Source organism: Tubulanus polymorphus, chromosome 1 (genome assembly GCF_964204645.1).
Source record: "Tubulanus polymorphus chromosome 1, tnTubPoly1.2, whole genome shotgun sequence".
NCBI lineage: Eukaryota > Metazoa > Nemertea > Palaeonemertea > Tubulaniformes > Tubulanidae > Tubulanus > Tubulanus polymorphus.
In genome coordinates, this window is record NC_134025.1 from 25,322,143 (window position 1) to 25,337,044 (window position 14,902).

At 36.1% G+C, this 14,902-nt stretch overlaps 2 protein-coding genes across 2 annotated transcripts; one reads left to right on the forward strand and one right to left on the reverse strand.

Annotated features, from left to right (window-relative positions):
* Nucleotides 1-51: 51 nt before the first annotated feature.
* Nucleotides 52-6,457, reverse strand: LOC141902604 (serine/threonine-protein phosphatase 2A 65 kDa regulatory subunit A beta isoform-like). The gene is made up of 17 exons (XM_074790421.1): nt 6,368-6,457; nt 6,014-6,104; nt 5,738-5,838; nt 5,414-5,555; nt 5,138-5,228; nt 4,888-5,035; nt 4,640-4,795; nt 4,114-4,228; nt 3,788-3,944; nt 3,580-3,679; nt 3,216-3,338; nt 3,071-3,131; nt 2,494-2,648; nt 2,147-2,289; nt 1,558-1,655; nt 1,233-1,279; nt 52-1,140 (listed from the first exon to the last, which is right to left on the reverse strand). Exons 1-16 carry the CDS (start codon nt 6,449-6,451, stop codon nt 1,251-1,253), a joined length of 1,794 nt encoding a protein of 597 aa, XP_074646522.1. The 5' UTR covers nt 6,452-6,457; the 3' UTR covers nt 52-1,140; nt 1,233-1,250.
* A 234-nt stretch (nt 6,458-6,691) lies between these two features.
* On the forward strand, nt 6,692-14,696 carry LOC141914716 (uncharacterized). Its single transcript, XM_074805992.1, has 11 exons — nt 6,692-6,827; nt 10,379-10,461; nt 10,545-10,688; nt 10,779-10,970; nt 12,016-12,080; nt 12,182-12,290; nt 12,504-12,601; nt 12,681-12,856; nt 12,934-13,958; nt 14,076-14,145; nt 14,241-14,696. Exons 1-11 carry the CDS (start codon nt 6,692-6,694, stop codon nt 14,492-14,494), a joined length of 2,352 nt encoding a protein of 783 aa, XP_074662093.1. The 3' UTR covers nt 14,495-14,696.
* The last annotated feature ends 206 nt before the right edge of the window (nt 14,697-14,902 follow it).

Genomic DNA, 14,902 nt, shown 5'->3' on the forward strand with positions numbered 1-14,902 from the left:
TTCTCTTTCTTCCTGGTGAGGAAATCAGTAAAAATGACAAGGGTAACAGTATGACAACAACCAATGAATCAGATCTTTCCAAATTTATTACTGCTTTAAATTAATATTGAAGGTTTATTATTACAGTACAAACATGATCAGTATTCTTCTACAACATGTACTAATATCATTTCAATGTGGAGGGAAAATTTCTCAATGAATACTCGTATTAAGTAACCTTTCTTTTTAATTCATAACCAAATCTTGTCAGAGCTCATTATCATAACCCTATCAGGACAACTTCACATCAATGGTGGTTTAAATTCTAACATTGAATTGGAATATCAATTTATTATTCTAACACAACAGAGATGTGCTGCAGATGAAATTGTTGACAGACGTTCCAAATATTTTCATCTAATACAGGTTGTTGTTAGCATATGAATAGACGATGATACATTTACATTAATATATCTGGATGATCTAGAATAAACTGAATGAATATCACATAAAAAACCAGAGAGAAAATACAAATCAAGTCCTCACAACGTGCTGGTTGTCAATAGACACTTTATACGAAACAAGACTTCACCAATTTCCAGATCGCTCAAGGCACCTTATTTGATATATAGCTACCAGGACCCCCATTCTTAAGTTGCATTCACTTAAGAAATGGGTCCTGTGTAGGCTATGCTTCAGATTTCAATATATCTTTCGTAAAAGAATGCTCTTTCTTGTATAAACAAATTAATCAGTATTTTTACCATAAGAAAATTTAATCATTAAATCCTCTGCAGTTCAAAGAACACACAATATCAATAATACAGTTAACATATCTAATTTCACATTATTCACAAGTACAGCTCCATTTGTTCACTAACCATATTCAAAACACAAAGTCAGTATACGGAATCAACCTCTAATGGTTTCAAATTGTTAGACATAAATGAGAACTTTGGACAAATTTCGGCGACATGAAAAACATAAGTGTCTTCAGATGAGGTCGATTGGGAACAAAACCATCAGTGGAATGATGATATTGACAGACTTCAGTCCAATTCTCAAAACACATTATGATGATATTATATTGAATTTTAACATTTTCGTATCGTTGCCAGCAACAACAAATTGAAACATGATGATTCTTGAAGGTGTGATTGACTGAAAAAAAGACATCGATACTGCATGTAAGGAATATTGCTTTGAATACAAATGGTGTCATCATCAGTAAAATAATTGCTATTGACCCTTACCAGTTACAAAACAATAAGTTAATGGTCAGGTAATTTTGAATCCAGTGCTGAAAAATATAAAAACAAGCTATTGAAATCTTTATTTGCGAAATAGACCATCTGACTTTTTATTGTCAAACTCATTCCAATGAGAATAGAACCACCTAATTAAGTAAAAAAATATCCTGGTCCAATTTTCTCAAAATTGAAGGAGTTTTAAAGGAGTTTTATGGCATTTTGCTCGAAATCAAAGGGGTTTCAAGCACCTTTAAAAGCATTTTCTATTCGGAAGGAGTTTTTTAAAGGAATTAAGGAGTCGTAGGGAACCTAAAAATTATAAACTTACATAAAGACTCTGATGTCTCAGTGGAGTAGAATTTCACATCTGGATCTGTATCACTTCTCAGTTTATCAAGAGCTGGTTTGAATGAAGATTCCAAAATGCTGGAGAAAAAGAATTATTGATACATAAATACAAAACAACTACAGGGAACAACAAAGCCATTCTAAACCGGGGGTGCCATGTTTACTCGGATAGAGTTTAAATAATTGAAGATCCTTAGTAGTAAAAACAGAACAAATCTCAGTTTCTAATGAGTAAATATATCTATTATTGCAAACGTTTACGGGGTAAGATTCCCCCTATTCTGACATAGTATCAGTGATTATTCAATTCTTTGGCCTCTAGCTTCTTTATGGTTTGCTGATTGTTTAATGTAACGCCCTAGTTTTATCAGTTCCCATTTGTCTAGAGAATGTTTTTTTTAAGGAAAATATCAACAGGTTTTAAACTTCTTGTCTTGATATAGGATAGATGTTAGCACTATCATAGGATACATTTCAACATGGGTTAAGGATTACCAAGCTTATTGTTCGAAAGAAACTAGAGTCTACAGACGGATGGACAAAGTGAATGAAGGGAGTCATATACTTACGAGGAATCAACGATCGCACCCAATATTGCCAGAGTTTTTGCGACATTGAACCTAACATTTGCAACAGTATCGCCAGATAGATTTATAACTGTGGGAACCAGTGACTTGGCAGTAATTTCCGGGCCACATACTTCTGCCAATACCTACGATGAAATACATAGATTTTAGAGATTAAAAATTCTGCCATCTTTGGCACTGAGAAGTGGACCAGCACTTCAGGTCTCGAGATAATTGCGACATTATTTGGCCACCTAACACGGATATGCTCTATCAATTAGAAAGAATATGAAGGACCAGTTGAAAGTATAAAGATTTAATATATGACTGGGCATTGAATTTCAACTTACATTGATACAGAAAAGGCAGGTTAACCGATGTAGATAATTTGTATCTTTGGCCATTGCGGTTACTTGCGGCACCACCGCAACACTAGCCCATTCATGACCAAAACGCTCCACGAGTTTCTTCAGATTGATTGCCGCTGCTTCACGTATTGCATAAACTATGGACGAAGATAAGTTTCAAGGAATGTATTAATATCCGAAATTGGAAAATGTAAGCAATCATAGACTATTACCATAGTGCTATAAACTAACAGAACGGCCCACTCCTCAAAATCCGTTAGGCAGCGCTGGTAATATGTTTCAGCGGCCTCAGATAGATTTCAGGACCCATTAGATAGATTTCCTATATTGTTTATAATTTTCATGATTTCCTTAAACTCTTCAACTTTATTAAATCTTGGAAGAACGCTCTCCTCAATGATCGTGGAAAAAATGTTAACGAAAATATTACAGAGAACCTATTGTTCATCGCAATCGGTGAGTGCGATGCAGAATTTCATAGTTGCGCCAAGGCAAATTGAGGGTGATTTAAGGAGTCGTTCCGTTTACAGATCTATGCTATCACATACTTAGTACTTACCATGATCAACTAACCAACTCATACACAGACTATTCAGTTTCTCATCGAAGAACTTGACACCCTATCAAATCAATGAATCATCATATTAGTCACTGTTATCTTAAAACGTCAACATGATAAAAATCAGATTTTATATTCAATTTACCAATTGTGCAGCTAAAAGTGGCATATATTCGATTATAGCCAACCTAACCCTCCATTTCGGATCTTCAGCAAGTTCAACAATAGCTGGTAATAAATTATCTGACAATTTGCTGATACCAATGACCTGCACAGAAAAAATAAACAGGTTTCAATATTATCTTGATGTGATCATACGCAATACACATGCACATGTATACACGACCGAGTATAACCTGCATGTAATTGATATAAACATTTTAACTATTCCTTATAGTAGACAGGTACTTAGTCTGCAATTTCTAGATTTCTCAAAATATCAAATGGATTTGTTTGTCCAAAACAAGCCAAATTAAGCAGAGGCTTTATCACATGGAATATTACATTACCTGATTGACACTGTCCAAGTTCGAGATGATATTCAGTCGAACTTCAGGACACTCATCCTTTAATTGATTCAGGAACAATGGCAATAAATGTTCAATAGTACTGAAAATACATAACATATCAAAATACATATATTTTTGATAACATACATTAACATGACATATTCATTTATTCTCCTTCCATTTGCCTAGGAAATTAGCTGACACATACTTCTCCTTGCCAAGAAGAGGCGCCAAGCCCATAATGACTGAAGCCAATGCAGATTTTACGTGCTGGTTCGGGTCCAATACAAGGTCTTTCGCGCATGGTAAAATATCCGTCATAACAACACTTTCGCGACTCTCTTCGGGCAATGCCTCACAGAAATCTAAAATAAGACAAAAGCACTGAGCATTAAGTACAAATGTCCAGACACCCAACAATTGGACTGAAAGAAAGTTTGACTATGTAATCAGATTTCAGCAATTTGGCCAAAGGATCATAACATACTCCGTTCCAAAAGGTAACTAAATGCAATTTATACAATAAATGAGTACCTTTGATCTTGTTCGACGCAGCGGATCTTACTTCAGCTTCAATATCTTTCAACAGATTAGAAAATGCTGGTACAAGCTTTTGTCCCGTCAAAGTTGGTCCAACTGCTTTCTGGATCTAAAAATAGAATCGACAATCGCACAATGCATTGTATAGCATAGCATATGTACTGTACAATGGGGTATTGATAACACTACTACAGCATGCTAAATTCTGCCAGAATCCACAGGTGTACGTTACGACATCAATACTGGATTTCTTCTTTAACTCAATTCAAACTGAACGATAATATCTCAGATTCTAATATATGTATTATGTATGGAAATTGTGTCAAATATGAACTGAAAACTTTAAACAGCGTTTTAATTGATGTGTGATTTGCCTAATTATTGGATTTGAAGAGGCAGAAATTGAGATCATAATTATTTGAAAATGAACTAATTTTGATCGAGTACATCTGATTGATCTTAGTGGCACCATCTGGTGCGATAACTGGTGCACCAGTACCCCACAGGATGAACTACTTACATCAGTAAACTTGTCAGCTACCATATAGCGGACTCTCCACGATTTATCATCAGCCGCTTGAAGAATAGTTGGCATTACAAGTGTCTCCTTATCGCTGATGGGAAGCAACGAAGCAATACTAACGCATGATTCTACAGCTAACAAACGCACAGAATCCTGTGAAAATTAAAAACGCAAAGGAAGTTTTCATTGCCTACAAAACAGTCTCAAATTGTTAAAATACGCTGGGAATTTTAATTCACACAAACCTGTTCATCCTGAGAAAGTGACGCAAACAATGGTATGATATCGCTTTTCAAATGCTCTATCTCCATTACTTTGGCGAATTCGCCAAGCTTAGAAGCCGCAGCTCTTCGCACCATTGGCGTATCATCACCACAAAGATTACAGAAATGCCTGAAATACACAATACAAGATGAATCATATCACTTTTTATCAAGATTAATTGAATGAATGTGGTACAAATGAGATCAGAAAATATGTGTTTCACAAACTTACTGCCTCAGTTCTGCTTTGATTGCAGTTGACACACGAGCATATGTGACGCTGAATAAACCGCATGCTGAGGTTCTTGATGTAAACCAATCACCTGTAAGTCAAAACAGTTGAGATATATAACACTAGTAGCAGAGTTTATTTGAACATTATCTAGCTGTTCATACCTCAAGGGCATTGGAATAGCAAGTCAAATGGACAAAATTACAACTTTTAAACTGATGAGAATGGCTAGCCTAATAATCTCTCATGGACACACCAAGAAATCTATATGCTCACCAGCTGAGAGTCTTTTGACAAGCGGTACGAGGTAGTTCTCTAAATCTGCTGGAGAATGTTCAGGTGCGATCATACGCAATGATTCAACAGCCTTATCTCTCACAACTGTCTCTTCAACTTTAGCCAGACTTTCCAACGGTTCCTAAATTAGACAAAACATTATACATGAATTAAATTCTGTATAACATTTATGCAAGCGTTTACTATCTCAAATCCCTAATCCAATTAACCTTTTCTACAACATAACGTTACCTAACCTATCCTTAAATGAGTTTGTTAAGTCGTCATGGTTTGTGAAAGAAAGTTTTAAGACTGTAAACTTACCAGAAGGCAATGCACAGTTTCTGAGCCGCCAACATAAGCTGTGAATTGTCCTAACTGTTCTGCTAAAGCAAGTAAAACCTCGTCTTCATCATAGATTGTATCTGCAATAATAAAACAGAATGAAATAAATAATATTTGAAAAAATATGATATTCTAAACAGATTGTTATTTGTGGAATAACAGCCGAATACTTGCTAGTTTATTTATGCTGTGTCGTTAGTATTACTACTAGAGTCAGATTGCTTTATCATTCCCTTCAGACATAATTCTACTCACCAGTTAAGAATGGAATAAGTTCACTCCTTGTTCGTTCCACACCCAATGCAAGTGCAATGGTTGACAACTTTTTTATGCTGTTCAACCGTAGCTGAAAGTTTAACGAGAAAAAGGGAATAAACATAACAATTCACCTTCAAAAAAAGAACTTACTATCACTCATGATAGACTAAAATAAAGACATTAAATTTAGTATATAACGCTATGCACAGCTTAACAGTTTACTCACAGACTACTCAAATACCTGAAATTCCGCGTTTTTGAACGGGTTAATTATAGCTATACGAACTTAAAAGAGGTTCCAATATTCTTCTTAATTGTTATATAATGTATGGAGTATGGATATTTTCATACCTGAACATCTTCATTGCGAAGCTCGTCGATCAAAACGGCAATTGGATAGAGAGAGTCGTCGCCCGAAGTTTCACTGGTCGCCATTTTTTCTTTTAAGTGGGTTAGACGGCGGTGTAGCGGAGTTGAGTTACTAACATCCGCTATGATACAAAAATGATTTCCTCTACTTAAGCCAAAATGGATTCATCTTTTAGTATCTGATGATATTTTGCGATTAGTTCGTTTCACTACATAATCATATTTCTAATTACTGCTTATTTGATTTTGAAAGCAATAAAATCGAATTTAATTGATGTGCGACTGTCGCGCCATCTAAGAGTCAGCATGGAAAACGTGGATAAGAATCAACAATTCGCTATTCAATTAGCGCATAATTTGGCCGGTAACGTAAAAAAGATTCGTGATCGCGGCCTGAAGAAATTACGAAAGTGGCTGTCAGCACGTTCTCAATCCAAAACAAGTGCGTGTCGTTTCATTTTAAGCCGTGAATTTAAACGTTTACTTCGCAAATTCAATTCAAGATTTTATTGTTCCATTTTACCGCAGACTCCGCTTGCCTTGAACTGTCGCGCGCCCCATATATGAGGGACCATATATGAGATGAATGTAGTCTAATTCATTTTTAAAACAAAAATCCATCCTTTCACGCGGAGTCGTCTACCTCGGCCACAATTCAAATAGACAAGCACATTATTTAATTCTATTAATTGGAGGATACTATACAGCAAGTGGCCCTGCAACAGTTGCAAAAGCCCTCTCTGACCTGTGAACTGTTGTGGAGATTTTCAAATCAAGGTTGACAATTCTAGTATTTATTGGCACTTTGTAATCTGTACTGCGTCGCTGCACAATATAGAATGCTGACTGACTGACTGACGACAGTGAGTTGGCTGCCACTACGGGTGGTGATGATTATTTTAGTTTACATGAAGTATATTCTGCCCAATCTTGCTTTTCAATTATAAGCAATGGTATTTACAAAACTGAACTGACCTGTATTTGATGACTTCTCTAGTGGGTGAAAGATTAGAAATGGTCACGTCAAAACTGATGATTACTATAGGTATACTTGCGACATACAACGGATATATCTACCTTTTCACTCGGACTACCGATTAACAAACCAGTGATTGTCGTTGAGCTTGATATAAACGAAAAGGTTATCTTTTATTGCACACTGATTGCATGCAGTCATTGCAACACTATGGAGTTTTCAAAAAAAAGGAAGCTCGAGGCTTACAGCTTTGAGAAGAAGAGGGAAGTAATCGCGTATTACGAACAAAACCTCAATATGAAAAAAAAGGATATTGCCAAGAAATTCGATGTTAATCCGAAAACGCTATCCGACTGGATCAAGAGCAAAGAGATGATCAAGAAAAAAAGGACTGAATCTATACATTCAAGGACTGTCACGAGAGACAGAAACATTAAATTCAGCGACGTAGACGCTGCATTATATATTTGGTTTAGAGATGCAATTCAGGAACCTGGAATCTCCATTTCTGGTGAAACTCTCCGTCTTAAAGCAAACCGCTTCGCTAAGGATTTCGGTTACGGGGATGACGTAGAGATATCTGCATCGTGGATCGAACGATTTAAGAAAAGATACGGTATCAGTAGAGCGAACAAATGCGGGGACGCTGCCATCATTAGTGACGAAGTTCTCGAAGACTGGTACAAAGACGGCCTGTTAGGAATTCTCAGAAAATATGCACCTGAGAATATTTACACCCTCGATGAAACTGGGCTGTTTTGGCAGATGCTGCCTGGGCAATCCCCACAAAAAACTGGTACGAAATACCAAAGGGCTAAAAAACCAGAGAATAGAATCACTATTCTCGTTGGAGCCAATATGGATGGCACTGATAAACTGCCTCTTCTAGCGATTGGTAAATTCCAGAATGCGCGGGCATTTAGAAAAGTAAGAAAAGTGCCCTTAGAATACATGAGCAATGAAAATGCATCAATGACGGGAGATATTTTTGTCCAGTTTCTTTGTAAATTAAATCAAAGGTTTTGTACTGAAAGCAGAAATGTTGCTATCTTACTTGATAAATGTAGCTCCCACCCGCCAGAATACCTGAAGAACTTTTCAAACATCGAGGTATTCTTTTTACCTGTGAATACAACTTCAATGTTGCAGCCGATGGATGCCGGCATAGTTAAAGATTTGAAGGTTCATTACAGGCATAGACAATGCGAAAAGCGGTTGGTTTGTTTTGAAGAAGAGACAGGATTTACATGGACACTATTGGATGCAATGTTCGCAATGAAATTGGCATGGGAGAAAGTAACAACCACTACAATTAGAAACTGTTTTATAGTCACTGGATTTGCCCCATTGCTAGGTTCCATCACGAATTCTGAAAGTAGACCTAACGCTGATCAACATTTACAAAATCTATGGGACTCTTTCACCAACACTAGAAATGAAGACCGGGTTTCGACTGACACGAGGGAGTTCAGAAATATTTGGGATAACTTAGCTCAGTATATTGATTTACAGGTACGTTAGTCAAATGCTCCCGTTTCAAACTAACCTTTATGCCACAGACCATAGAATACAGTAGAACCACATCATTAACAATGTCAGATATAATGATTTATCTATTATTACAAACCTAAATTTCCTCCTAAATAGGACAATGTTTATAATTAATTTGATACTGGAAATAATGAACTATCGATTACGATGCACTGATTTCTGGTTCCTCTGAAGTTCGTTGTAACGAGGTTCCACTGTATAATCTGAATTTTCATTGAATCTTTATTTCCATATTCCTGCGTAACTGCAGATACCGTTATCATCTTATTTCAAAGCTGTGATGTCTACTGGTATCTGTTTTTTAGAATGCTTCCATGGAGGATTACATTGCAATCGATAATGCTGCAGACGATTTTACATCAGAACACCTTACTGATGAGCAGAACATGAACCATGTTGCCTTAGACATAAAAACTGAACCTGAGTTCATTGTTGGTGAAAATGAAGACGATGATGATCCACTGCCTGTGCATGTTACAAAAAGCGATGCAATAAAAGCGGTCGATACCCTGAAATTGTATCTAAGTCAACGTACTGCTACAGAGGATGAGCACTTTTCTGCACTGATGAAAATTGAGACTTTCGCATTGAAACAACGGAAATTCAGGCAGACGTCGATGCTTGATTTCTTTGTGGAGGCAAAAACAGATCAGTAGCTCAAGCATGGATTTTGTCAATTGATCAATTTAGAATCTTCATGTTCATCATACCTGAATTTTTATTATGTAATTTTTTTGTTACACAAAATTTCTGGAAATTAAAAATATATAATTTCAGTAAGTTGTACTTCCTCATGTAGATCATCTCAGTGACACTCTGACTAAGACATCCATCCCCGGTATTGATACTGAAATGAGATAAGACGGGAGCAGATCCAGGACATATTCCAATCGTTTTGGAAAACTGGTGATTGAAAGGATTGAATTAACATATTTTGGAAATAAACAATTGAAAAAAATAAACAGATTTCTTTCAGTATCTTGAATAGCTACAACTACTGCATTTTATCAAATAGGGGCCTAAATGATGCCACACAGGCACCTGTTACTGAGTCGGGGATCGTAAACTGTAAAGAGCCCTTCTAAATTCAGAATACAGTGAAAGAAGGTCCTAGATCTGCCCCTGTAAGACATGAGATTAATAAAATAGCATTGTTTTTTATAATGGTTCCTCCATTCCAGTGGCCAGCGCTGAATAAAATACCTAAAATATGAATGACATGACATACATTGAGGAAAAATATTTCATGAGCTTGGTGTTTTCTTGAAATGTTCTTTTGACTAGAAAGATCAGTTTTCTTTCTAAAATGAGGATCTTACCTCTGTATTTATCCAACAATATCCGAGGCATGCATACACAATCTACAAGATCCTGAAAACTAGGTAGTTAGTGGCTAGATACGAAAGAAAAAGAGCTATAATTTTTGCACATCGTACCATGATTAACTAACGTTTTTTGTTTTGCAGATCCATTTACAGAAGAAGATTTCATCAAGATATGGAAAGGGCTTCATTATTGTATGTGGATGCAGGATAAACCACTTCTTCAGGTTGGTGAAAAAAAACACAAAACTCAGCAACAGAAAAACTTTCATTTTGACTTCGATGAAAAGCTTTATTGATAATTTTGCAGGAGGATTTGGCTGACAGTGTAGCGAGTTTGATACATTCGGTAGAAAATGTGGATCAAAAATTTTTATTCATCGAATCATTTATCAAGACCGAGGCGAGAGAATGGTTCGGTGTCGATCGCTGGAGACTTGATAAATTCTTAATGGTAAAAAGAAATATGTTCCTTCATTAGCATTTTTTTAATGATTTTTTGTTGCTTATATTATTGAATCGAATTTTATTTTATTTCATGCAGATGTTTAGACGGTTTTTCCAACAAGCACTGGTAATGATCAATAATCAAGGTTGGAAAGCGGATGAAATAAAACGGTTCCTCGACATTCTGAAGAAAACTTTGATTAATAATGATGACTCGTATCCGCTCGGTCTCAAAATGCATTTAGTGAATATATATTGGGAAGAGTTGACTACTATCGCAGTTGGACAGGTACGGTAGTTGTTATTGGTCATTAGACATTTTTAGCCCACTTGGGACTTTAGTCCAGCGGGCTATTGCATTATATTGATACCTAAGCATATTGTGTTACTACATCAATTGGAAAGTTGTAGCCCATATCGTGTTCTATGATTTTGGTGAGTTTCAAGGACATAAGTTATTCTATATGGTCTCAAGGGGCGTTGAATAGTAGAAAAACTTCGTGTTTCCTTATCAGATTGGTACCTAGGCAAATTTTGTTACCATGATCAATAGCAAAGTTGTAGTTCATGACATGTTCTATGATTGTGGAGAGTTTCAAGGTCATTGGGTTTTGCATATGGTCACCAGGGAGCGTTGAATAGTAAAGTGACTTAGTATTTCCATATTAAATTGGTAACCAGGCATATTTTGTTATCACAATCGATTACAAAATCGTAGCTGCTGACATTTTCTGGGTGGGTTTTAAGGTCATTGGTTTTTTTATATGGTCACCAGGGGGCCTTCAATATTGAAATTGTTAGATTGTTGAGCATTTCAAACCACTTCCCAAGTGGGCATGGTGTCTCTGGACCCCTAGTTGTATATGGCCACCAGGGGGCATTGAATAATACAATGACTTAGTATTTCTATATTATATTCGTACCTACGCATATTTTGTAACCACAATCAATTGCAAAGTTGTAGCTCATGACATCGTCTATGATTGTGGTGATTTTAAAGGACATTAGTTATTCTATATGGTCACTAGTGTTGAATAGTAGAATAACTTAGTATTTCCATATTAAATTGGTAACGGGGCATATTTTGTTATCACAATCAATTACAAAATCGCAGCTGCTGACGTATTCTATGATTGTGGCGAGTTACAAGGTCATTGGTCTTGTAGATGGTCACCAGGGGGCGTTGAATATTGAAATTGTTAGAATGTTGAGCATTTGAAACCACTTCCCAAGTGGGCATGGTGTCCCTGGACCCCTAGTTGTTAAATCTTGCCAGACCTACGGACTATATTTTTGCTGTTTGTCTTATGGTTAATTTCAATTTTTATTTGCAGATCGATTCCAATCAAGTTGCTCAATTTCTTGATCCGTATTGTGTTCTTTTGAAAGACGTTAAAATGTAAGTTAAGTGTTAAGTACGTTGCTGTTGTTAATGCATGCTTGATTTGAATCTTAACCATTCCGTAAATTGATTGGTAAATTCTTTTCATTGGGAAATAGGCAGTTGTACGGAAAGATCAGCGCAGGTCTATTCATGGCTATTGTGAAAGAATCTGATGTTGGTGCTGAAACTAATGAAAATAACACCGACGAACCGGAGACATTAAAGGTACAATATTTGTAGTACTAATCCTTTTCTCTTTCCCATTTTCCATGGAAACCTGGCTCCATTAATATCCATTTTTGAAGATCAATTTCCTAATTCTTGATTGAGGGTGAACTAGTAGGGAGAAATAAATTCTTTTGTGTCACCAGGTCACTTACCAAAAATGGCCCTTGTTTTTAAACCTGCAAACGAGGTCATTAGTTGAATTTTTTTCAGGTGGATTATGGTGCTCTTGCTGATCGTCTGTTTGGAATAGCCAGCAATAAAAAATGTAACAGCGTTCATAGAAAGCTAATATATAAACTTGTAAAAAAGTAAGTTATTTTTCATTGGAAAGAGAATTATTCTCATTAATTTTTTGCTGACAAATATAAATTAACTCTTCGTCAACAGATTCCGCAATTTGAGTGAAGGAATTTTCCCATCTGTTGAAATTTCTGACTGTGAAGATAACGACTTGACGCGCAATGATTATGAGCTTGCCATTAAGAGGCTAGATGCATTTGAAAAGAAGTTAGATGATAAAGCTAAAAGCGATAAAAAAAAGAATAAGCAAAAGAGAAAATTAGGTGCGTATTAGGTCATTCGCTTTGTCCAATGTTCTTAGAGTATGATGCGCATTTATTTTTTTTTTTTTGGTTTTTAGATGAAAGTGATGATGAAATTGACATTGATGCTGAAGATGATGATGATAGTGAAAATGAAAAATTGAAAAAACCAAAACGTAAAAAGTCAGGAAAAGGAAAAGAGAAGGCTGCATCAGCATCTGGTGATAGTGAAGAATGCGTTTTGGTAGGCGCTGATTCGGTGCCCAAAGAAGATGCGCCCAAATCGGAAGTAAAGACGACGAAAGGTAGAAAGAATAAATCAAAGAATAATAATGATACTGTTAGTCATGATACTGTGATAAATAACCAGCAAAATGGTAATGTTTACGTGAATAAAGAGCTTGATGAAGTCGTCATATTCCCTAAAAAACCGAAGCAAACAGAATCATCGGCCGAGCCTGCGTCAAGGAAAAAGAAGGCAACTCACGGAAAAAAGCGAAAACTATGTGATGCTAGCTTGACTGCCGAATCATCCGAAGAAATCTCAACACCTAGTAAAAAAAGTCAAAAAGGTGAAACGCCAAGTAAAAAAGCTAAGAAGAATGAGGCTGCTACTCCCAAAGCTCCATTGAAAGACCAGAAAAGCTCTGAAGATGATTCTGAAGTTAATGTACTGTCATCTTTTAAACAAAATCGAATGCGAGCAATGGATTTTATGGAGCTTGAGAATGAAGAAAATAAATCTACACCAAATAAATTTGGATCTAAAAAGCAGAAAACTCCAAAGTCTGGGAAAAAAGCTCTTAAAAACTCGGAGAAAGTTGAACAAGAGATGAAAACCCAGCCTTCAACTCCTTCAACGAAAGAAAATACATCCAATGCTGTAGAAATGAAACCAAAAAGTATTAAGAAAGTTAAAACTCCTAAGAGTTCAGTCAAAAGAAATGAGGAAGATAAAACTTCTATATCAACAACTCCTACCACAAAGAATTTAACTAAAACTCCGAAACAGGATTTCATCACATTTGATAAATTATCCAAGGCACCTCCAGCATTTGTTAAGAAGGCAGTGAAAAAAGCAACTCCAAAACAGAAAACTCCGGTTTCAAGTCCAGCAGTGAAGGTAAGCTTTTGGATTGCTCCAAACAGCTCAAGCCTATGTGGTGTGGTCTCAGTAGGCTAGGGTTGAGTGTATACTATATAATCTGATTTCCGTCAACATGTTTTTCTTTTCATTCAGTCATTACTAGCTACCGGTACACCAGAATCTGAAAAACGAGTTGCCTTCAAGCCCAGTGTTACAGTCAAAGGTATTTATTTCTTACCATAATTTTATGATATATATTTTTTGTTGCGGGATAGAGTTTGATATGATTGACTGATATTGGTTAATTTTGTATTCCAGCATTTAGAAAGAGTACCCCCCTGAATACAACGGGTGCATTCAGTCCAGTCTCAAAGCCCGGAAATGGTATACTGAAAGAATCGCCTCTTCCAGCTGGTACACCGGTTACAATCAAGAAATCGTATTTGAATAGCATGAAAAATAGCCCAAAAGTGCAGTCACCACTTGTAAGGACACCAGCCAACAAAAAACAAACAACTACACCGAAGATGATCTCGACGCCTGGTAGTAAAAAGAAGAAATCGCCTAAATAATGTAGACTTCTCTAGCAATGAATATTAATGAATGTTTTAATCTGTTAAAAAAGCATATCTGCTGTATCAAATTAAGGAAAACCATGAATCATGAGGAAAGTGGCATGTTTGAATTATGTTCGTTTAACCTGTTAAATCTCAATGAATTCCTGTAGACCTTGTAAAAGTACAATTTATAACTTATGCTTAGTGATGTAAATAAATTGGCATCATATTATATTAAGAGTTTTCAGTGTATGTTTATGGGTTTTGATACATGTATAGCAGGTAGATCATATTCCATCTTATTCTCGAGCACAGTGGCGATTCTTGGAATTTTAGTAAAATCTAATTATCAGTCGTGGACAGATATAATTTGGTGGTGGGCAAGTTCTGAATACTCGTAGAACAGCTGATCTACGAAAAGAG

Coding starts and splice junctions, on each gene's coding strand:
- LOC141902604 (XM_074790421.1), bottom strand. CDS start 6,451: ATGGCGACCAGTGAAACTTCGGGCGACGACTCTCTCTATCCAATTGCC. Junction 5,556..5,737: donor AAACTGTGCATTGCCTTCTG/GTAAGTTTACAG, acceptor TGTCTAATTTAG/GAACCGTTGGAAAGTCTGGC. Junction 2,290..2,493: donor CCTGCCTTTTCTGTATCAAT/GTAAGTTGAAAT, acceptor ATTTCATCGTAG/GTATTGGCAGAAGTATGTGG.
- LOC141914716 (XM_074805992.1), top strand. CDS start 6,692: ATGGAAAACGTGGATAAGAATCAACAATTCGCTATTCAATTAGCGCAT. Junction 12,602..12,680: donor ATATATAAACTTGTAAAAAA/GTAAGTTATTTT, acceptor CTTCGTCAACAG/ATTCCGCAATTTGAGTGAAG. Junction 13,959..14,075: donor TTTCAAGTCCAGCAGTGAAG/GTAAGCTTTTGG, acceptor CTTTTCATTCAG/TCATTACTAGCTACCGGTAC.